The sequence below is a fragment of the Amblyomma americanum genome, chromosome 10 (assembly GCF_052857255.1).
Source record: "Amblyomma americanum isolate KBUSLIRL-KWMA chromosome 10, ASM5285725v1, whole genome shotgun sequence".
Classification (NCBI taxonomy): Eukaryota; Metazoa; Arthropoda; class Arachnida; order Ixodida; family Ixodidae; genus Amblyomma; species Amblyomma americanum.
In genome coordinates, this window is record NC_135506.1 from 15,668,264 (window position 1) to 15,690,351 (window position 22,088).

Sequence of the window (22,088 nt, forward strand, 5' to 3'; positions counted from 1 at the left end):
ACGCCCAATAGCTTGGTCACAGAAATATCCGTTGACTCATCAAGAATCGGGCTGTATCTCCCAGATCCCAAGTCGGACAGCAAATCCTCAGTGAAGTGAGGAAGACGTTCTTGATCAAAGCACTGCACTTTGATCGGTGTAGCTGGAGATGCTTAGCTGCCTCGCTGTCGCGAAACTGGCTGCGACACAACTCACCAAGGTGATCTGATGCAAAAACTGCGGAGTGCGCGCATACGAACAACGCAAGGGACCCTTCGGCAGCGCGTGACTTGTCAAACTTTCGATTTACAACTTCTTGAGTCGTCTGCCTTCCGGAAGAAAACGGCGCTGCAGCCGAGAGGTGCTTGTTCGTTGTGGTATGCGCGACCACATCCGCATGCTTGGCAGAAAGCTCCGTCTTGCAGTAGCGGCGTCGCGCTCGTCTGGCATCGTTTGAAACTTCCAGTAACCAGTTTCTAAGCTTAGGGTCCTGCAGCCACTCTTTCCTGACCTTCTGTAGATACTTCACAGGTCCCATTTCGCGCGGGAGATTCGAGAACTATGTTGAAAAGTGCCGCAAAAATCGATACAATACTAGGCATCTCAGCGACGTAATGCGCTTACAGCGACATAGTGACGTTTTCTCGCAGAAGAGAATAGAATTTTTAAGAAACGTTTAATATTCAGAAATGAAAGACAGAATTTCCAAAACCCACAAAAAAGAGCCAAAAGGGCTTAAAACAGGGTTTTTCCGTAAATAAATTGCCTGACTGGTCGAGAGGGTCGTGACGCCATCAGAACAACCAAGTTTAAAGACTTGAGGACTAGAACGTTCTGAGTACCTTCCGCACTGAGTTATCATATAGGATCGTACTAAACAGACCCACTATTCACCTTAATCCACACACTAATTCCCACTAACCTTAATCCACTGACTAATACCATAGGCTATCCCACCCCCTAACCACCAATAACCCACCTTATTCCGTTTTTAAGGTGGGTCTAATTCCAAAATTTGGGGAGGTCCTTAGAAATATTTAGGGGCGGGCCGACTTCGAAATGATGCCGTATTTCCTTCTTTAAAAATGTGGTTAAGAAGGCACCAATTTTTTTAAATGCGGTCTCTGTTTTTGATAAGACTGTCTGGTTCATTATCATTAAACCAGCACCGTAAACGAAGAAAACTGCGGATATTCATCAGCCGTAGGAATTCCTATCCGCTGCATGTGCACAGCATGTGCTGTGAAAAAAAAAGATGAAAATGAAAATTTGTTTTTGGGGAAAGGAAAAGACACAATAACTGTCTCACTCAATTATCTCGGTGCACGTCTGAACTGCGCCGTAAGGGAAGGGATAAAAGAGGGAGTGAAAGAAGAAAGAGAAAGGTGCTGTAGTGGAGTGCTCCGGAATAATTTTGACCACAGGGGGATCTTTAACGTGCACTGACAATGGGTAATAATAATAATAATTATTATTATTTTTTGGGGAAAGGAAATGGCGCAGTATCTGTCTCATATATCGTTGGACACCTGAACCGCGCTGTAAGGGAAGGGATAAAGGAGGGAGTGAAAGAAGAAAGGAAGAAAGAGGTGGGTAAAGACAATGGGTAAAGACAAGTCGCGTTTTACCTCAATGTATTTGGGGGGAAAGGGCGATGGCGAGAAAACCTTGTCGAGCTGTGCATGCACCACCAGCCGCCGCGCGTTGTGCCACTTAGTCACTTTTATATCTGCCTGCATGCGTGTGGATCTGCGCGCGAGTGTCACAAAACATGGGGGCGAAAACTAGGTAGCAAGCCTGACTGCGCACAGCACGAAATGCAAATGCTTACCGCATTTCATGGAAATGACGATTCTTGAAAAACGCTAACTCCAAACCTACCTTGAACGATTAATAACTGGACGCCCCACTCCAGTTGTAACCAACACAGTGCTGTGCGCGTGTGTGATTTAATTCCTCTAAAATGAACTAATCACGCGCACAACCTGGACACATTTCTTATTGTGTAAATAGTTTGTACATATTACTTCTCCCCCTATCCTCTCTTCCTGTCCCCTCACCTCTTTCATTTCATTTCTCCATTCTGCCTGCTATCCTTTATTTCCGCTGCCCCAGCTCAGGTGCTTCAGTATCGATGGCAGATGCCGGGGCTAGCAAAAATCTTTTCCTTCCTTTTTACTATTATTTTTAGTAAAACCACTACTACTACCAAACCTCACGTGAACTCATGCAAAGATTCTTCGCAGATATGAAAAGCATTCCTGTGTCATTCGCTCATTCATATCGCCAGTCACGGAGACGTCTTTGTTTCATCTGTGTTGGCTGCATTGTTTTTGCTGTTGAGACCAGATTCGTTTTATGCTTTCCGCATTTGGTTTGGTTTGCAGGCGTTTAACGCCCCAAAGCGACTCAGGCTGTGAGGGACGCCGTTGTGAATTAAGGGCTCCGAAAATTTGAACCACCTGGGGTCATTTAACGTGCACTGACATCGCACAGTACACGGTCCTCTAGAATTCCGTCTCCGACGAAATTCTACCGCCGCGGCCGGGATCGAACCGCGTCGGCTAACTTTCTGCGTTTAAGTTTTATCGCTTACATAGCGGATGCCTTTAGTGCTTGTGGGTTTCTTGGTGTGTTTTTTTTGCACGTGAGCCATTATACTGAGCCCACTCTGAGCCGTAGCGTGGGCGAAGTCCGTCCAAGATTTCAGACATTGTGGTTGCGCGAAACACACACACACACACACACACACACACACACACACACACACACACACACACACACACACACACACACACACACACACACACACACACACACACACACACACACACACACACACACACACACACACACACACACACACACACACACACACACACACACACACACACACACACACACACACACACACACACACACACGAACGCACGCACGCGCGCACACACACACACACACGCACACAAACACACACTCTCTCCAGACAGGGTACGGTACTTTCAGCTGGTTTTATTCAACGGACCCAGCACATATCTGAACGAAAAAGAATGCACTTTGAGCATGCGCAGCGAAAGGGTAGAGCATGCGACAATCAGTAGCACACTAAGGCCAGAACTTGCATCGTCTTATCGAGGAAGGCTACCTCACTATTGAGCAGTACAGCCGAAGAATCACTGATACATGCATCTCCTCTTTTCTTCGATAACGGATCGAAGCGGCCAAGAGTGAGCGATGAGATAGCTAGAGGGGTGGCGACAGGAGGGAGAAGGGAAGTAGTAGGGGTAGAAAATGGAGGGACGCTGTTGTCGAAAGAGAGATTGAAAGATGAGATGGGCCCGCCGCGGTGGCTCAGTGGTTAGGCGCTCGGCTACTGATCCGTATACGAATAGGCTCCGTATAATAGCTCACGCTGCAAAAAACAAACAAACAAACAAAAAACGACATATAGTACCAGGGTTCGAACCCGATCACGGCGGTAACGTTTCGATGGAGGCGAAACGCAAAGGCACCCGTGTGCTGCGCGATGTCAATGCACGTTAAACATCCCCAGGTGGTTGAAATAATTCAGGAGCCCTCCACTCCCATCTTTCTTCCTTTCTTATCTCTGTCCCTCCTTTTTATCCCTTGCCTTACTGCGCGTCCGCTTCAGGTGTCCGCCGAGATGTGAGAGATACTGCGCCGTTTATGAAGAAATTTTTTCATATAATGTAAGGTTTCACTATAAAAATCAATATATCCGCAGATCACCCGACAGCAGTCTTGTATTTTTTTTTTTACTATTCACGTTTTTGCTATCGTCAAAAGCGTTCCCCACTGGTTTTTTATGGCAGTTTTGACTGCTCGATGCGATCGTTGGAAACACTAACAGAAGGATTTTGCTACATATCTGAATAATGGACCTTTTCCTCCAGTATTTCCCTAACAGTTCCTTAGAATTTTTTAATTATTAATTGTTTTTTTGGGGAAAGGAAATGGCGCAGTATCTGTCTCATATATCGTTGGTCACATGAACCGCGCCGTAAGGGAAGGAATAAGGGAGGCAGTGAAAGAAGAAAGGAAGAAAGGGGTGCCGTAGTGGAGGGCTCCGGAATAATTTCGACCACCTGGGGATCTTTAACGTGCACTGACATCGCACAGCACACGGGCGCCTTAGCGTTTTTCCTCCATAAAAACGCAGCCGCCGAGGTCGGGTTCGAACCCGGGAACTCCGGATCAGTTGCCGAGCGTCCTAACCACTGAGCCACCGCGGCGGGTGGCATTAAACCACTGATCTCCAAATGGTGTGCGGTTTGGTGACGAACGCTAAGTCACAACGGAAACAGCAGTATAGTGCACAATGCTTCCGCGTTCATAGCACGTACGTAAGCAGATTTAAGTGCCCCCGGTAGTTTTTTTTCTTGTTTTCGTTTGTTGTTTTACTGCGAAAGCAGTGCTACTAAACCCGCACCCAGTGAACCTGATGTCTGTTGAAATGAAGCATCCAGTCCAAGCTCGCGCCCACCACTGCTACCCTCCAGTGTCATCAGCTCGTGTCATCTAAGGCGCCAGCATCACCCGAGATTTGCGCGGCGACCTATAGGATCGGTTTCCTAGATGCCGCCATTTTGTCGTGCTTGCAGTGCTCGCAGCGCCGCGGTGCAGCCTTTCTCAATGCAGTGAAACACATCAGCTGCCATTTCTAGACTTCTATGGTCCTGACAACGGCTGTCAGAAACAATTAAAATTCGAAACTGCCCACATTTTTTACCCTGAAATAGTGCCATGTTGCGTTGGCGCTTGGGCGCGTGAAGGAATAAAAAAGAAGGTCGCGAAATGCGCGAGGCCAGTTAAGCACGGGGCGAGACAACCGTTGTTCACCATTGCTTCGAAGGGACACCGCCAAGAAAAGGCAAGCTGCGGGAAATTCAAATAGAAAGTAAACAGTGCTCAGTACGCCTAAAGCTGCCTTACTTTGCGAGCACCACAGCCCGGTTCCTTGCGTGAGCACCAGCAGCGAGCATGTCAAGCACCGAGAGCCTCACGAGAACACCGTTCAAGGTTGGCAGAGGAAAAGACAGCCCTGTCTCAGGAGAAAAAGATGCTCCGCAAGGCCCTGACGATACGCAGCCGACGGTGAAATCAGATGCAGCCGCTGAAGCAGCAGTGCTGGCTACGCCTAATCGTGACATGAATTTACCGCAGCGGGAGGGCTCGCAACTATTTGACGTAGGCCAGTATGACTGTTCAAAACAGCCTCCGACATTGACGTGTCCGGCCTCTTCATCATCATTGCACCAGCCAGTCCCGTGTACCTCGCTCTCAGCACCGTCAAGTTCGTCTCCGGATCCTCAAACGAAGGCTGCACAAACCCCGGAGCCCTCCTGCCTTGGCAGCGGGCCTCTGACTCGCCAGTCTCCCTCGCCCACTCCGCTTGACCAAAAGTCCACATCAGGGCTGCAGCCATCTACAAGCGTCACGCCGAGTGCGGGAGTTGACAGCCAGATTCGTCAAGCCGTGACCTCATCACCGGAGTCAGCACAAGTGAAGGTTGGTTACATGGCCTTTTCTGCAAAAGTAGTGCCGTCAGCCAGACCCAAGAAGTCCGCCTCAAAGTCCCTCCCAACGCTCGCAGACCAGGCTGCCTCCTGTCAGCACGTCGGCAATCTTAAAACCCATCCGCCGAAGCACGCGCACTCTGAGGAACTTTTAACTCAAACCATCGGCACGGCGTTGGCCAAAACTTTGTCGTTGGCTGGATCAGTCAGCAGGGAACAGCAGCTTCTGTTCGGACCTCAACGTTCCTCTAGCCCGACAGCAATTGAGCATCAAAGCGAAAGGTTCAGGAGCTTCGACAAGACTTCTCATAGTCGGGCAGCCTCCAAAGGAATTGTGTCCCTTGAAAGCACCCAGTCTGACGTCTCCATCGGTCCCATTGATATCGGCTTTTTCTCATCCCGGCGACGGGTCACGTCCACATACGCGCCTCCGCAGGAAGCAGCTCAGTCTGCGGATCTTCCTAACACCCCTGGCCTGCCGTGGGCCACGATGTTTGTCATCGTGCTTCAGTTGCTAACTCACTGGAAATTCCTGTACGAGCACTGCCCCGAGAGACGCACCACCGTCGCCACCATATTAGGAGAAGGCCGATGGGAGCGCCTTGCCTTCGCCGCCTTCCACCACGGAGACGTTGTCCACATCACGTCCAACGTGGTGTCCTTCCTCTTCAAGGGGCTTGTCCTCGAGACTGCCCTCGGCACGACGCATTTCGCCCACGTCTTCGCGATTGTCGTGGTCCTGGTCGGCCTCGTCAACGCCGCCATCGTCCACTATCTGCAGGCTATCACCAGCGTGGCCTCCCTGGAAGCAATGGACTTGAACACCTTCGCGGGAGTCGCAGTAACGCTGGAACTGCTGCACCGCAGGAGGTTCCCCACCGTGACGGCTGACTTTATGCAGTTCGAGATCGGGGCACGACCGGCGGTGCTCGTGCTGTGCGAGCTGTTCGTACTGTGGGTGTCTTCGTCGAAGAACCTTCTGCCAATCATCAGTGGCCTCCTCGTCGGTTTTCTTCTGGCTGAGACCTCGGCGGGAGAAGTCATCATCCGGTAGGACCTGCCATTCACTTTTAACGCACGTTTTCTCTGTGTTAGCGCCTCCGTTAAGACACTATTTCGATTCACCATGAAAGCTAAAGTCCACAGGGCAGGCACTGTGTACAGTTAGTAAGATTCATTTGCTACATTGTATGCCGTATATGCGACGCCTTGTGACAATGAATCATTTTAACTTTGCATCTATGTATGTGGGTGATGAAGACGCAAAAGCTTTTTTGCAAAAAAAGGCGTATATAAGGAACATAGTGAGGCACATTATACTTTATCTTGTCTGCTCTTACTGTCCTTCTAAAAAGTCAGCTCCATGCCAGGCTGTCCTTTACTTCCATTTGAATTTCGTACGTTTATTTTTGCGCGTTCAAGGACAAGTTCAAGCGTAGCAGGGGGCGGCAGAAATTAGGTGCGCGAATGAGATTAAGAAATTTTCGGGTCATCACCAGCGTGGGCGCAGCTGGCAAAGGACAGGGTTAATTGGAGAGATACGGGAGAGGCCTTTGCCCTGCAGCGGGCGCAGTCAGGCTGATGATGATGCAATAAAGTCGTCCCTAAGTATAAAAGCGGGGAACGATTAACAGTGCTAATAAAACGGGAGAACTAAGCAGACGACTGCGCTGACTAACAAGCAAATGATTTTATTGACACAGGTTCGGAAGTGTATGCAGAGGACCAGCTCCTAAGAGGGAGGTGTAGGTTCGGCACCCAGTGCCGCCGGGTGCCCACCGGTTTCACCCTGGCCCGGTGCTCTGCTGCTCTGGGGTGAATCAAATGCTTGTTAAGTGGGTATCAGACCCTGTTTAGTTGCTCCACTGATGCATCATCCTCTCTCGACAGTGTAAAACTGGCCACACGACAGTGGAATCTTGTCAAACATCGCAGCGACGATAAATGCACGTATTCTGTTCTTCTTCCCAGAGCCTTTTATCGTTATTCCTGGTTGACCCTCTTAAACAGTCCTGCCAGTCTGTTTCGGGTGAAAAAGACAGTTCGATGCCCACTTTGCTCACAAAGTTATTCAGATTTCCGGGTCTTATTTGTAAGCAAAGATTCCGCTACGCTCAACAACATCCTAATCGAGAACCCTGTGGGGACCAATCTCTTCACTTGAGCAAAGTCTAAGAAAAGTGGTCACTTGGGCAGAGTGTAAGCAAAGTGGTCGTGAGAATGCTTTTGTGAGGATTGTGCAACAAACTGCGTGGATTGTGCGAAAGGTTGAACCAGGAAGAACCGAAGAAAGGTTCTGATAAGAGCCACTAGGAGAAGCATGTCGACTGTCTCGGCGCGATGTGTTACAATATTCAGATGTCTTGCGGCCACACTGGCGAGACAGGATGATCTGTCAATGATCGCCCAAGCGAGTATGAAAACAACTTAAGGAATAAGTTGCGCCAAAACCACGCCAGAGTCCCGTCCGGAAAACCGTCTTCCCTTAGCCTCTGCAAGTGCCAGGAATCTGCCCCCAACCTAATGGGGGTATAGCCTTAGCAAGGACGCTTTTATGCAAGAAGTCCCAATGCTTGATTTGAAAATTCGGAATTGTCTGAATGGCCTGTAAGGAGCGGATTAGCTGTCATGGGGTGATATTCCCATAAAGTGCCCCTTTAAATATGCTACAAGCCTAAGGACTATGGCAATAAAATAATTTCGTTTTTAATCTTGTCCCATTTCTTAACCTGAATATATGCTCAAGATGTACCATGCAAATCGCGCTTCTGAGTTCTCTTTTTCGAAAGTCCACCCATGATGTTGCTGGAGGGATCCAAGTACTTTATAAATTGGTACGTGTTTGCCCCTGTGGAAACATAAGCTTAAACACATTTTCTGTGCCGTGTTGGTGTTCCTCACAACGAGTTGCTACGCTTGGAAATATCCCCTCATTTTATATTTCCCAGTGAAACATTCATTACTTGTACCACATTTTCTGGACATTCCTTAATTAAGCTAGTTTCTTGCAGCAGTCCTCACAAGCGCTGTTCCGCACAACAGCTCGTAAGCATTATGAGTGGAAACAATATTTTCCACAAAACTGCTCATTTCCTGATTATTTCTGTGTAAAATTTGAGAATTACATTTCGATATTGTACCTCAAGAGGAAAAATAGTTAGAAAACAGAAAAAACTGTGCTTGCGACACAGTGCTCGACGAATCTACTGCACCTTGGGAGATTCCTCTAAACATTTGACCAAATTATGAAGTAATTAATGACTGAATGCTCAGACTTTGTTGGCATTCATATTGCTCACCACTGTTTCCTGAACACGGCCGAAACCACTGCAACACATCGTCATTCTGTATGTGTTATATCATGTATTTGTTTGTTCCAAATACTCTTTGCTAAGAACTGGCTATGCATCCACGCCTTCGTTTGTTAATCATGCGCGTGCCGATCGTAGCTTAGAATCCCATCCTCGTCGCCATCTAGTGTCGGCGGCCCCGAGGCGGTCGTCGGAGTGAAACCGAGACTCGGCAGTGGTGCGGCGGTGAAACCAAAGCGATTTATTGAAGGGAACATGGTAATGACTCCAGTCTCATGACACGCACGTGTCAAACGAATACATGACCACAGCTGATATATCAGCCAATAGCGTTTGTAATCCGAAAGTGAAACTAATTGAAAATTATCTGGCTAAACTAGGCTACTGCTTAGTTATAACATTCTGCGAGGGTCACCATTTCTCCGTCAAGGATGTCCCTCCATTTTGTCTTCCTCTTCTTGTATTCCTCCTCTCGGATTGTTCATTTCTGCCTTTTTTTCTTCGTATTTTTCCGTTTTCCTCTCCTTCGCCTCTTCTTTCACCCTCAGCGGTGCCTCAGTGGTTTTGGCGTTCGACTGCTGCGTTATTATTATTACTATCATGGGAACCAAATGACGTCGCAGCGGCTGTACTTCGGTAGAGGCGGAATACAAAAGCGCCCGCGTGCTATGCGTTGCCAGCGCACGTTAATTAAAGAACTCCAGCTGGTCAAAATTTCTGGAGTATTTCACCACTACGGTGTGGCGTCCCTCATAGTTAATGTGTCGCTTATTGACGTTCAACCCCACAATATACAATTTTTCAGCTTTCTTCTTCTTCCCACTTCTCTTTTCCTCGATTGGCTATTGGTTTGGCTTGCCTTGGCTTGGCGACCAAGCGAATAGGCGCCAAAAAAAAGTCGACGTTATACAAGCCACCTACAACGGGCTTCAGTTACATGACGACTCAGGGTGGGCTCCTATTAACGGTTCTCGCTGTAACACGATACATCATGCATGTGCGTTCATCCTGCTTGCATCAAAACTAGCTGTAACCTCGCCCTGTTGCAGCACCCCGTCAGCACGGAGCCAGCTCCACCTCAGCGCCATTCCCAGGACGCCCGTAACGTGCCTCTTCGTCGCCTCTATCTGCGCGACCCACCTGTACGGGCCGTTCCCCCAACCTTCTGCCGCAGTGGAGCCGACCCTTATTTTTGGGGACTCGTTCCGGCAACCGTCCATCCCCGGAGCACTTTACGTAGGCAACGTCTACCACCTGGCATACGTCGTCCTCTCGCTGATAGCGGTCGGCCATAACCTGGAAAGAACCCTGGGGCGCCGCAGGTAACACTTTCTAGCGTTTCGCTGACGGAGCTGTTCTTAATTTGCGTTTCGCACAGCGATTGCCGTCCATTTGGGAATCATGCATGCTGACAAAGCTGATAAGGACTTAAGAGCTCAGCCGAGGGTTGTTCAGTGGTTGCCATGCTGGTCACGGCGGAGTGTTTCGGCACGCTATACAACAGCCGGGCAGTTTAAGCCAGAAGCACCGTGCGAAAAGAAAGGCGTTACATGAGTATTGTTCTTTCATTGGTTTTTCATTCCAACATGAAAATTACCATTGAGATAACGACCATGCGATCATCCATACATATAGACTAATATCGATTTAAACTAAACTTAAAGAGCTTTGATTTTTATTTCAAACTCTTTGAATTTGACAGTCTGTCATGGTTCTTCCGTTTTCTTTGATCATCAGCCGAGCTGAGCCCATCGCCGGACGAAGATTTCTGCCAATGACGTCCATTAATCTGTACTGTTGTACTGTCCTGCAGTGATTCCATCTCATCCCCCCCTCCCCCCGCCCTACTTTTTGCCGCTCCCTGCTACGTCTCTAATATTAATCCACCACACGACCCCAATAGCCCATAGTCTGTACGTTCTCCACATCACATGCAACCTGCGTTGTCCGTTTATTCTTGGTTTTATGTCTATATAAACTTCTTTTCGCCCCATAACCCACTCTGGCCACTCCCTGTGTTTTAAGGCTACGCAATCTATCATTTTCCTTTCCATATTCCGTTGGCTTGTCCTAAGTGTAATCTCGAGTATTTTCTTCAGCCTCCTCGAAAAACTGTCCTCTAAAATCACTGTTGGGATCCTAAATGGACCATTGCTATGTAGTTGAGGTTTCCACTGAAGTCAGTCTGATCAGGTATACGGTGATCCAATTAAATGAAAAAGCAATGGCCTCTTCATTTTACTGCACAATTGTTGCACACTAAACGAATACGCTTATATGGGAGTGAAATGGGGAGTAATCTGTCCTCTAGAGCACCCCTTTTCATAAAAGGGAGTGCGTTCTCTGACAGTGTACTCCCTTTTTACTCGTTTTTTATTTGGAGGCAATTGAAACGTGGATGCAGCGATCTATGGAAAGATAAACGATAGACGTAACGTTAAGAGACCTGAAGCGGGCAGAGTGGGCGAGGGAACAAACGCGGGTTAATGACATCCTAGTCGAAATCGAGAGGAAGAAATGGGCTTGGGCAGGGCCCGTTATCCGAAGGCATGATAGTGGATTCCAAGAGAAGGCAAACATAGCAGAGGGCGGCAGAAAGTTAGGTGGGCAGATGAGGTTAAGAAGTTTGCGGGCGTACGGTGGGCGCAGCTGGCAAAAAACAGGGTTAATTGGAGAGAAATGGAGAGGCCTTTGCCCTGCAGTGGGCGTAGTTAGGCTGATCATGATTATGGAGCAAAAATTCTTGACCTGCACAGGCTCTCCAGGAGCAACTGTACGCGGTTATACACATGCCCGTTTCGCTTCGGCACTGACCGCCGCAGGTTTTCGGGCCTCTTCGTCGGACTGCTGTTTTCTCTGAGCGTGTTCGGCGACTTCCTGTCCCTCGTCAACTGGAAGAGACTGGTCGCCACCCGAAGCGACTCGCCGAGCCCGGAAGCGGTGGTACACACAAGCGACTGCGGTTGCGCTCTGGTCGGCACGATGCTGGCCCTCAAGGCCATCCACCATATATGGCACCCGCACTCGGGCTACCTGATGGCATCGTTCCCCATCAACATGCGCTTCTGGCCCGGTATGCTGCTGGAGTTGGCGCACCTGCACTTGAACATGCATTATGGTGCGAGCTTCTGCCACGTGACCGGGGCTTTCATGGGACTTGCAACCGCGCACTTGTGGAGAGAACACCTCCTCGGTAGCGATCTGGCACCTGCGGCCGACTCAACATGCACTTCAAGCGTCGACAGTTATCGCGGCTTGGAAAGTGCACCCATGGACGCGCCTCATGCGCATTACGACTGAGTGGCGCGCTGTCCCGTATATATAAAAACAAAATTATCCGGAGAATGATGCAGGTGTCATCTGTGTCCAGGTGTATTCATGAATTAATTCCTTACATGCGTACATTGAAAACATAGGTGAGTGGTTTCTTAGAGCCCCCATTTCGGAAAAACGCCTCAGTCCGTCTGAAGCCTCGATTGGCAATGGCATAATGGAGAGCATGAAAGGACCCTCTCCACTTCCACGGGAAAGGAAGGAGAGGGAAGTGAGAGGGAGATGGGAGGTAACGAGTGGGGAAGAGTGGAGCGGGTTACTGAAGCAAAACACATTTCAGAAGGCATTGGCTAACAATGTGTCCTTTAATATCGTGCAACTGCTCTGCATGTAGAACAGAGCAAAATGCTGAAGTACAGGCCCCAATACTGAACACACTAAAGCTCTGTACTAAGTAGCCTGTATATTAAACGGACACTGAGGAGAACTCTATCAGATTTTTTTTTTTTTAGCAAAATCTGATAGTTCGGCATTTCATGGCTTTGTTGCCGCTTGTCCGGGAGCGAAAGATGCATTTATTTCAAAGAAATTTGGATTGGAAGTTGAAAAAGTTTTTCTCGCCGCTCCGATTCAAACTCGAACTCTTATGACGTTACAGAGAACTCTCTTATGACGTCATAGGACGAAGTGACGTGATACGTGACGTAAGCGCAGACTCCGTGATTTCTGGTGGCTAGCGGTGCGGTCTAGCAGCTGCCGAAATGGAGGCTACCGCCGCCGCACGTTGAAAGCATCTATCGGCGGTCGCTACCGTCACTTCGTTTACGTTTACACCGGCGTCTTGTCAGCGTTACGATGGATCCCGTTCCCGAACCCGACGACGTAGTTCTCGCAAAAACTCCGGCCTGCATTTCAGCGACCTCAGCCCCACAGAGCGTGCGATGCTTTTGAGAGAGCACGGTTAGGTTAGGCGCCGGCGGGTCGTCCCCTTTCCTCAGTGAGTAGTCGTTGCAAACTAAATATGATAACCCCAGTGCAGGGAGTCGCGAGGGGCCAGGACAAGGTCGGCGCGTTGCGCCCATCGGAGGCTGGCCAGGGCTTTTGGGCCAACGGATTGCGATTCCTTGAACGGCGCGGAAGGGCTGTTATTTATTTATTTCTTGCCACAAAAAACTGATGGGTTTTCAAGGGCGGTCGCGTTTAAAGTTGGCGGCTTGAAACTAAAGCCGGCGCACTACGCTTCAACGGCTTAATTCCGCTAGATCCAACGGGTCCACTGGATCGGGCTCTCTCGCCCACTTGCATGTACCTTCAGATGTGTGCTGTGAATGGATTAAATTAGCCGAGAGCTCGAAAGGAATATAGCTTCGCCCAACTGCCGAAGCTATTGAATTACGTCACAACGCGCACCTCGCCGCGGAGCCGAATCAGTCTCGCCGGGCCGGCGGCGGCTGGCGCACTCGGCGCGAAACAGAGACATGCTCCATGTCGCCGCCAGTGCGGTCAGAGTGCGCCGAAGCCGCCGAACGCGTCGGCGAGACTGATTCGGCTCCGCGGCGAGGTGCGCGTTGTGACGTAATTCAATAGCTTCGGCAGTTGGGCGAAGCTATTCCTTGCGAGCTCTCGGCTAATTTAATCCATTCACTTAACCTGCGCTTAACCGCTAACCAGCGTATTCGGTGGCGGCATCTGTGGGAGCCACTGAACCCCCCCCCCCCCCCCGCCCACTAAATAAAAAAAGAAATCCTGTGCCAAGGCTCAGAACCGAACCAGAGCCATTGGAGTTTGAGGCGCAGACGCTGCCACTCCGCCACGACGCCTCAAGGTATAACCATTAATAAATTAAAGGCGCACTTAGTGAATGCACTCTTCCTATGCAGAAATCTTCGCGCTTTCGCTACGTATATCCTGGCCTAACAGAGCTAGGCCATCAGCAATTTTTCTTAACTGCCTTGTACTTTGTCTCCCGCCCCTAATAAACGATTTCAGTTAAGTAGTTTGAAGTTTACTGGCACAGCCGGGAATGTTTCGTCGGGCGAACGTGCGAAGACACAAGTGTTGCTTGCACGATCACCGACCATCGTGCCATCATAGTTTTTCATCGACCGTGGCGATCATCTGACAAGCCTTAACAGGCTCCCTCAAAGGTTAACCAGCACTTGGAGCGGCACTTGGTGTTCCTTTGCTTTTCGGCGCTTGTAAATCGAAGCGCGTCGAAAACAAATCCACGGGGCACGCAAAGCTCATAGACGCTAAGAACCATAAAAAATCGAAACTCCCCTGGTCGCCAGTGGCGCCGCCAAGCATCGGTTTCTTAGCTTCCAACATTCTCTCTTCCTTTCTTCTTTCACTCCCTCCTTTACCCTTCCCTTACGGCGCGGTTCAGGTGTCCAACGATATATGAGACAGATACTGCGCCACTTACTTTCCTCCAAAAACCAATTATTTATTCATTCAGGTTGTCTTTTGTCTGCCTCCCTTGAGTGATAAATGTACACTATTGTTTTTAAAACAAAACTTACTTCAATATTGAACAGCGCAACCTTCTTTTGTCAGCCTCAGAGATTCGCAACTCATGTTGCAAGGAAAATTCCTCCAAAGTGGCGTCTCTTGTCCCAAGACGTCACCACGCTTGTACTTGCGAGATTGGCCTGTGGTGGCTATACCTGTATTTTGGTGCTTGCTATTTTCTACCTTACAAGAGCTTTGTTTTCAGTAAGAGTGGCATTTTTGTAATCAGGGGCTGGTATACTATCGATACAAGCCAACTTCAATTTCTCCTCAGTGCCCCTTTCAGGATGGCTTCACAAGGACAGGTACTTGGTGTGAAGCTCTTTGCTATCTTTTAAGCATTTTTTATTTCCTATTTTCGGTACATTACATGGTTACAGGTATATATAAGAAAATATGTTGGGACAGGGGAAGAAGATTGAAAGATAAAACACCTCAGCCTGTGCCGCTGTGTATAACGGGCACACTGGGTATGTAAAGTCGCGAGTAAAAAGATAGCAGTAGTGACGTGTGTCAGGAACAGCAGATAAAAAGAAAAGAAGCAACAAAAGAGAAATGTAGTGTAATAGGATGCAATACACAGCAGCTAAGGACAAAACTGCATTAATTACCTAGGAATTCAAATATGTGCTGCTTTAACATTTTTTAAAACTTATACAATGGCATTAGTGATTTCAGTGGCGATAGCAAAGAAGCGATTTGTTTGCCATAATTAGTCTGTGCTTTTGCTTTGCCACTAAACTGTTTAACAAGGCATAGATGTCTTATTATTATTATTACAATTATTATCCCATCCTCAGGAACCAAATTTACACAAATATATTAACTGAATACCTTAAATTTGTCCAGCCTTTCAAGAGCCATGATACGCAGTAAATGGAACAAAGGCACAGATGAGTGCGTAAAAGAAGAGAAAGAGATGATTCTATAGAAAACAGCAGTTGCTAACACTCGGCTACGGTCCGCAGCCTACTGTATTACTTTGCTAGCCAGTCACAACAGTAAACGAAATCAGCTTTTTAATGTTTGACTTTATTAAACAAGCCAAGTATCAAAATTCTAGAGCTTATAACGTGTTTTATAACCACAATAAAAGACGGCCATTCCTTGGCGGTCCTCTGCCACAGTCAATGCCTAATCACATCAGACACCCTGAGATACGCAGTAATCGCATGCCAGCACTCGCTATTCAAATCGTCAAGTTGCATCTGTCCGCTAGGATAGCAGCAGAGGTTCTGACACACCACCCCAGTTATGAAAAGATAGTTACTCCTTATGAAATGCTTTGCAGATTGCACCATTGCTGCAGCTTCTGCCCGAGATTTTCCAGACGCTGCTGCAACACGCTGAACGAAGCAGGGCATTCTTTGCAGTGATTCAAAACTCTCTGCTTGCCGTCTGCTGATGCAGGCCTCAAGCACAAACTGCACTGCACAGTTCCAGCTGCTTAGGTTCCGGTCCACGCATTCATCGACAGCTATGGTTGAGCAACTGCCGTTATCCCAATCACGAACAATGGAAAAATGAGTTAAAGTACGGTTTTCTTTAAGCCCACTGGCAATGACATCTACACACCGTAGATCTACATTAATGCAGTTGAGCAGCAGTTCCTCTAGAGTATGGTTCTTGGACAAGATCTTTGAAAGAGTCTCTGCCACATTGGTGCGGAAATCGTCGATCCTCAAGGAAAGTTTTGTTACGGTCCTGTTCTCTAACAAAGCTTTGGCCACAAAGATGCAAGCTCCAGAGGACATACTGCCTTCTTGCAAACTGAGGCTCACAATGGACTGGTTCTTGCGGATCGCTTTGTGCACATAATGATGTCTTGCCTGGTTGAAGTTGCAATCAATGAATTTCACAGAGAGTGACTGCACGGTGCTCGAGACGAGCGCTAAGCACACCTGTGAGAGTGACTCAATCGAGAAACGAATGGAGTCAATATGACATTCTACTGGACAAAGTGACGGCTGCTGCAGCGCATTTACAAAGTTTGGCATGCTGGTCTCATCCCAGGGCATCAACACACGGTGGTAGCAATTGGCTGCTGCCACCTGCTCGGAAAACCCGACCCTGCAAGGAGAAGCATTTATGCACCAATTATTCTTTTTCACAAGCAGTGTGCACTTAGTACAGCTCTGGCATTGAACAACAGGAGGGAAGCTCTCTAAAAGTTCAGTTTAGTTTTATGTGAATTTAGTGAGCAAACCAAGTAATCTTGTCATCAAAAACAATGTGCCTTTTACACTCGTTAAAACACCAGAAAACATCATCAACACAAAGATAGACATTTCTCTTCCATAAAAATCTTGAGGGGACACTGACGTGATAGCATTAATGAGTCCCTTCAGCGGCCTCTTAGTACATCACTTCGCCTAAGTTCTGCTTACATGCCCATATATGCAGCGTTGGTCATTCTTAACGATACATTCACAGATCAGAGGGGTCCTCATACTACTACTGGCGCAGTGGTGCAGCAGTCAAGCGATGTGCCACAGCCCCAGCAGGTGGCTCTTTCAAACACAACCACTATTGTGCGTTGAGTACGGAGAGGAGGAGGAAACGGCTGAACACTTGATACTTTTCTGTAAAGGTCTTTACCCTACAGTGAAAAGCAGCGGGGCTGATTTATCCAAGGCATTGGGGTTTAAGGGCAGTGAAGAGAAAGTAGATTTAAAGCGGGCAGAAGTAACCAAGTGAAGGTTATCTGAATGGTGGCTAAAATCAAGACACAAGTAAAATTTCATGTCACGGCTAGGTGGCTTGAGCCACCACCCGATTTAAAGGGTTCAGGCTTATCCATCCATCCATCCACCGGTGGGGCTTGCGAGAACCACGCTGCTCTTCCTGAGCAATCTCTCGCGACCAGACATTACTTTAACTGCCACCTGCCATGGTGGGTAGTTTGCTCAAAATCTGGTGGGCACTTTGTGATGTACGAGGTCTTGTGACCTAGGTGGTTGATGGGCAACCTGCTTTCTGCTGACTAGGGCGCTGCCGCTGAGGAATTTTCTGCAGAACGGCAGCCCTAACACTATCACGTAAAACTCTGTGTCCTTCCAGCACATAAGGCTCAAAATGGCAAGTTTTCTATTATTGTTGCTAGTGAAAGTGAATCCTGACAATGAATTACCTAAAGGGTTGGCCTGCATAGAGAAGGTCTTGACTCCTACTACGCACAAGGGGAGTGGAACAGGGAATGAAAGATGTAAAAATTGCCGACTTCGCATTCAGGAGTAGAGAACGTGACAGTACGAGGTTCTGGATATTACTCCTGCAACACTATGTAAGCCATGGAGTCCTTCAGTCCTCCTGAGTGCTAGTTCAGAAACCACTGCGGAAGACAGTCACCAATCATTGTGCTACGTTTCCAGGCCAGTGTTTCCAAAGAAAGGCACCTTATTTGGATCTGTCACCTAGATTTTAAAAAGGAGAGTGCTGCAGTGATATGATGCATTGAACTAAACCAACTGTATAAGTGCTGCGTGAGTGGAAGCAAGCCATAATTTTAGCCAGAAGAACCACTAACATATTGCTACATGGTAGTTTAACATTTGGTACTTTGACTGTACCTATTAAATTGGAGTGCACCAAGTTGTCGGGGGGGGGGTCACATGTCAGATGTTTTCATTTGCAAAGGAGGTGAGGGCAGTGGCAGCAAAAAAAAAAAAGATACCAGCAACACACCAAAAGCAAATTCTCCGAGTCCTGTGTACTAGGCTAATAGATCATGAAGTGCACAGAATTAGTAACCCAGAAGCAACTACTTGTGATAAATGAAAGCTTTCAATTTGAAAAGTTAGACTTTTGATAAGATGACATAAAGAAAGAGTTACCAGCTGAGATGTTGAGAAACTGCTTTACAGCCTACATCGTACATACAAGCCTTATTTGCAATGCTTGTTTGTGAGAACGGAACCTCAAGCATGAACGAGGCTCATTTCAACATTTCCTGCCAGCATTTTCATTGCTGCCGGCATTCTTCTGTTTGCCACAGCTATTAATACAAAAATGAACCTCCATTGTATCCATGGTTTAAAAATTAAGAGTGAGGACCATTTCAAGTTAATTTATAAATGAACAAAATTGTGACTTGTGATTCAACTCCGTAATGTTATAGCACACTGTATACATACCGTTCAGAAATGGCTTCTCCTTTGGGGTCAAGCACCACCATTCGTAAAGTGCGATTAATGTAAAGTACACGGCACAATGCTGATGCCACATCAAAGTTTACTCTGCAATGAGAGAGATCAAAACGTTCCAAGGAGGTGTTAAGGGCGAGCCCAGCTGAAATATCTTCAACAGCTAACTCGCTGAAGGTGCAGTGAGAAATCACTAAGCTCCGAAGACCAGAATTCGTTGCCAATGCGGCCCCTAAAGCTGCACCATGTTCCCTTCCAAACGTTTTTTGGCTGTGTTCGTAGCCACTCAAAACTAGGTGCTTTAAGGTGCCGTTGAACTTCAATGCATCCAGCAGTTCTATGACGTCCAAGCTTAGACTCTCATAATGTAGCTCCAACAGCGACGCATTAGTTTTGACACACCTGCTGAGGGCACCCAAAAGTCCTCGCCTGCGTTCGCCCCCAAACTGATCACGAAGATGGAGCTTCTGAATATTCTTGGATGACAGTAGCAATCGACCCAAATCGCCAACACCGGTTGTCGTCAAGTTGACATCAAGTGAAAGCTCAGTGAGATGAGTGCAATTTGAGATAGCTCTGATCAGCCTGTCGGAGATTCCGGGGGATACAATCTGACGTGCGGAAACCACAAGTTTCTGCAGCCCCTCTGAATTCGCTGCGAGGAGTTGATCGAGTTTCGATACGTAATTGCAGGTGATGATGGCGTGTTCAATGATCAAGCCTTTGAGTGCGCTGACGCGACCCAGGCCGCACAAGAGAATGTTCCAGTCGGTATCGACGATTTCGGAAATCTCGAGGTACTGCACGTTGCATTCTGGCTGTTGTGGCCACCAATCAGCTCCGAGCAGGGGCCTTACTGGGGCTTTCTGATGAGGCAAATGCTCCCGACGAAGGCTTATCCTTCTGATGCACTTGTGTTGCCGAGGGAGATAGGCCAGCAAGAAAGCAGCGCTGTGGACCGCTGCTTTGTCCCTGGGTATACCGTCATCGGCAAGGAAGACACCGCGCAAAGACTCTAGGCACAAGTTCCCAGGCTCCTCCTCCCTCAAGTTGAGACGGCAGTATCGCAAAGCACTGTTCCAGCTTGTCAACACATCACACAGCCAGCAGTCGTTTGACGAAGAGGCCGTGCAAGCTCTTCTGAAGCCTGGCATATCCGCGTACAGCGGAGTCGGGTGCGGCGCCATCCTATGGTAGTAGGTAGTGGGGTACGCCATGACTGACTACGTTCACAGCCAGTTCACCCAGAATCACCACGCATTACCTTACGACCCGCTCTTCTGCACACGTTTCGTTTGACACGTGCTGCACACTTGAAGGCGGCGAACCAAGTCGGTTATGGAAGTTTATCCAGCTTTGTTCGCGTCTTGCAAGAAGTCATGCGGCTTCGGTGAACGAAACAAATTTAGAGAAAGCTTGAGGCAAACTTTGTTTAACTGATTAGTTGACGTGTGCTGCGTTGACATGCAACAAGTAGTCCGCGGTTCCGGTTGTTCCGCTGGATTCCGACGTTCTGGCGGCACGCTTAAAAAAAAAAAAAAAAAAGCTTTGAGAATTCCAAGCTAGCCAAGCCAAGTCTACAATGAATCTGTCAGTAGGGTAGCTGAAGCTTGCGAGGAGCCGGAATTGCTCGTGGCTTGCGTGGTAAAGCTTTCGCTTTAAAAATTGTTTCGTGAACCGCGGCCCTTCTCTCTGCATTGTGGGGAAACGGTTGAACAACGGCTGTTTTTGAAAACTGATTGATTGGTTGTTGGGAAAAGGAAATGGCGCTGTATCTGTCTCACATCTCGGCTGACACCTAAACTGCGCCGTAAGGGAAGGAATAAAGGAGGGACTCAAAAGAAGAAAGATGTGCCGTAGTGGAGGGCTCCGGAATAATTTCGACCACCTGGGGATCTTTAACGTACTCTGACATCGCACAGCACACGTGCGCCTTTGCGTTTCGCCTCCATCGAAATGCGGCCGCCGCGGGTTTTTCTCCGTAACCGTTTTCTGCCTTGATACTCGCCTTGTGGAGCAGATTTCTTCACGACTACCATCTATATTGATGCTGTTCGTTTTGTTGTACTCCTAGGGCCGTAGTTTAGGTCAAGACAATCTTTGTTTTTCAAATATTTAAATTTCTTGTATAAAATTTTCTTGACACTACATATGTCAATGGATACTGCATGACAAAAATTTAAAACTAAAGCCTGTGTTTTGCAAACAAAAAAAATTCTAATGTACCGACTTCAAGCAGACAAGTGAGAACACAATGAGTGCTGAACTAGTCTTCTGGCACATTTTCATAACTGCAGCATTTTAACAACATTCAGAGGAAGAATGTATCCAGTCAATGCTCGTTACAGTGGATCCATATAAAACCAACTGCGGGATATAACAGTAAATTATGACTAATTTTATTGGGTTACCACACATTTTAAATCCAACATGTTTTGGTTTTCATGGACTCGATTACAACTGACCATATCTTACACTGAACTAAATTTGCGGTAAAATTTGGTGCGGAACATGTTTTACTATGGGCATTTGCATTTCATTCCAACTCGCCACAAAACATTAATAGTTCACTGTGATGCCCCCTTGTCGAATATGGAGCCCCAGTAACCAACACCATGAGTGTAGTGAATCCTGCCATCATAGCTTAATTATGAGGCCACTACTTTCCACAGTAGGGAGACAGAGCTTTTCATATCCCTCCCACTCTCAGCCCTGGCACCTGCATATTAGCCGGGGCCGTGGCTGGTGGATGGAGTTGAGTCGAAACGAACACTTTCCAGTTCCTACAATGCAACAACAAATTCTAATTTTCAACTGTCATTTGTGCAAGGTTTTCAGGAGCAATTATGGCTTATGCCATCAACTTCCAAAAAAATGAAAAAAAAACCTAGGAGCCAGCACTGGCATTTAGGGTACTCTAGAGAAAACTATAGAGAAGACTGCACTGCAGTGTCACCTGGCGGCTGCATGTCACAGAGTTTTTTTGTTAAATAATAAATGAACTTTAGTGAACTTCTGTGGCAGAAGGTTCATATTTGTTAAAAAGAGATCTCACGTGAACCCATTGAGCACATCAAGACAATAAAACCTCATAACAAAGCAATAAAGCAGCTAGATCAGCACAGCTGTTCTGCTGATTGTAGTTAGACAACTGTTCTGCTGATTGTATTCAACTACGCACTGAGTTCCTCTCAGTTCATTTAAAGACTCGGACAGTCCATCCAAATAAAGAAACAGAGCTTCCCAAATTGGAGACTGTTGTGCTGATTGTGTTCAACTACGCACAGAGTTCCTCTCAGTTCATTTAAAAACTCAGACAGTCCATTTCAAATAAAGAA

The 22,088-nt window shown here is 47.6% G+C and overlaps 2 protein-coding genes across 2 annotated transcripts; one reads left to right on the forward strand and one right to left on the reverse strand.

The window, feature by feature from the left end:
- The first annotated feature begins 4,805 nt into the window (after positions 1-4,805).
- LOC144106369 (uncharacterized) lies at positions 4,806-12,161 on the forward strand. The gene is made up of 3 exons (XM_077639149.1): positions 4,806-6,563; positions 9,874-10,146; positions 11,647-12,161. The coding sequence occupies exons 1-3, from the start codon at positions 4,978-4,980 to the stop codon at positions 12,122-12,124; spliced, it is 2,337 nt and encodes a 778-aa protein (XP_077495275.1). The 5' UTR covers positions 4,806-4,977; the 3' UTR covers positions 12,125-12,161.
- Positions 12,162-14,941: 2,780 nt separating this feature from the next.
- LOC144106198 (uncharacterized) lies at positions 14,942-20,294 on the reverse strand. Its single transcript, XM_077638935.1, has 2 exons — positions 18,742-20,294; positions 14,942-16,678 (listed from the first exon to the last, which is right to left on the reverse strand). The coding sequence occupies exons 1-2, from the start codon at positions 19,965-19,967 to the stop codon at positions 15,736-15,738; spliced, it is 2,169 nt and encodes a 722-aa protein (XP_077495061.1). The 5' UTR covers positions 19,968-20,294; the 3' UTR covers positions 14,942-15,735.
- Positions 20,295-22,088: the final 1,794 nt, after the last annotated feature.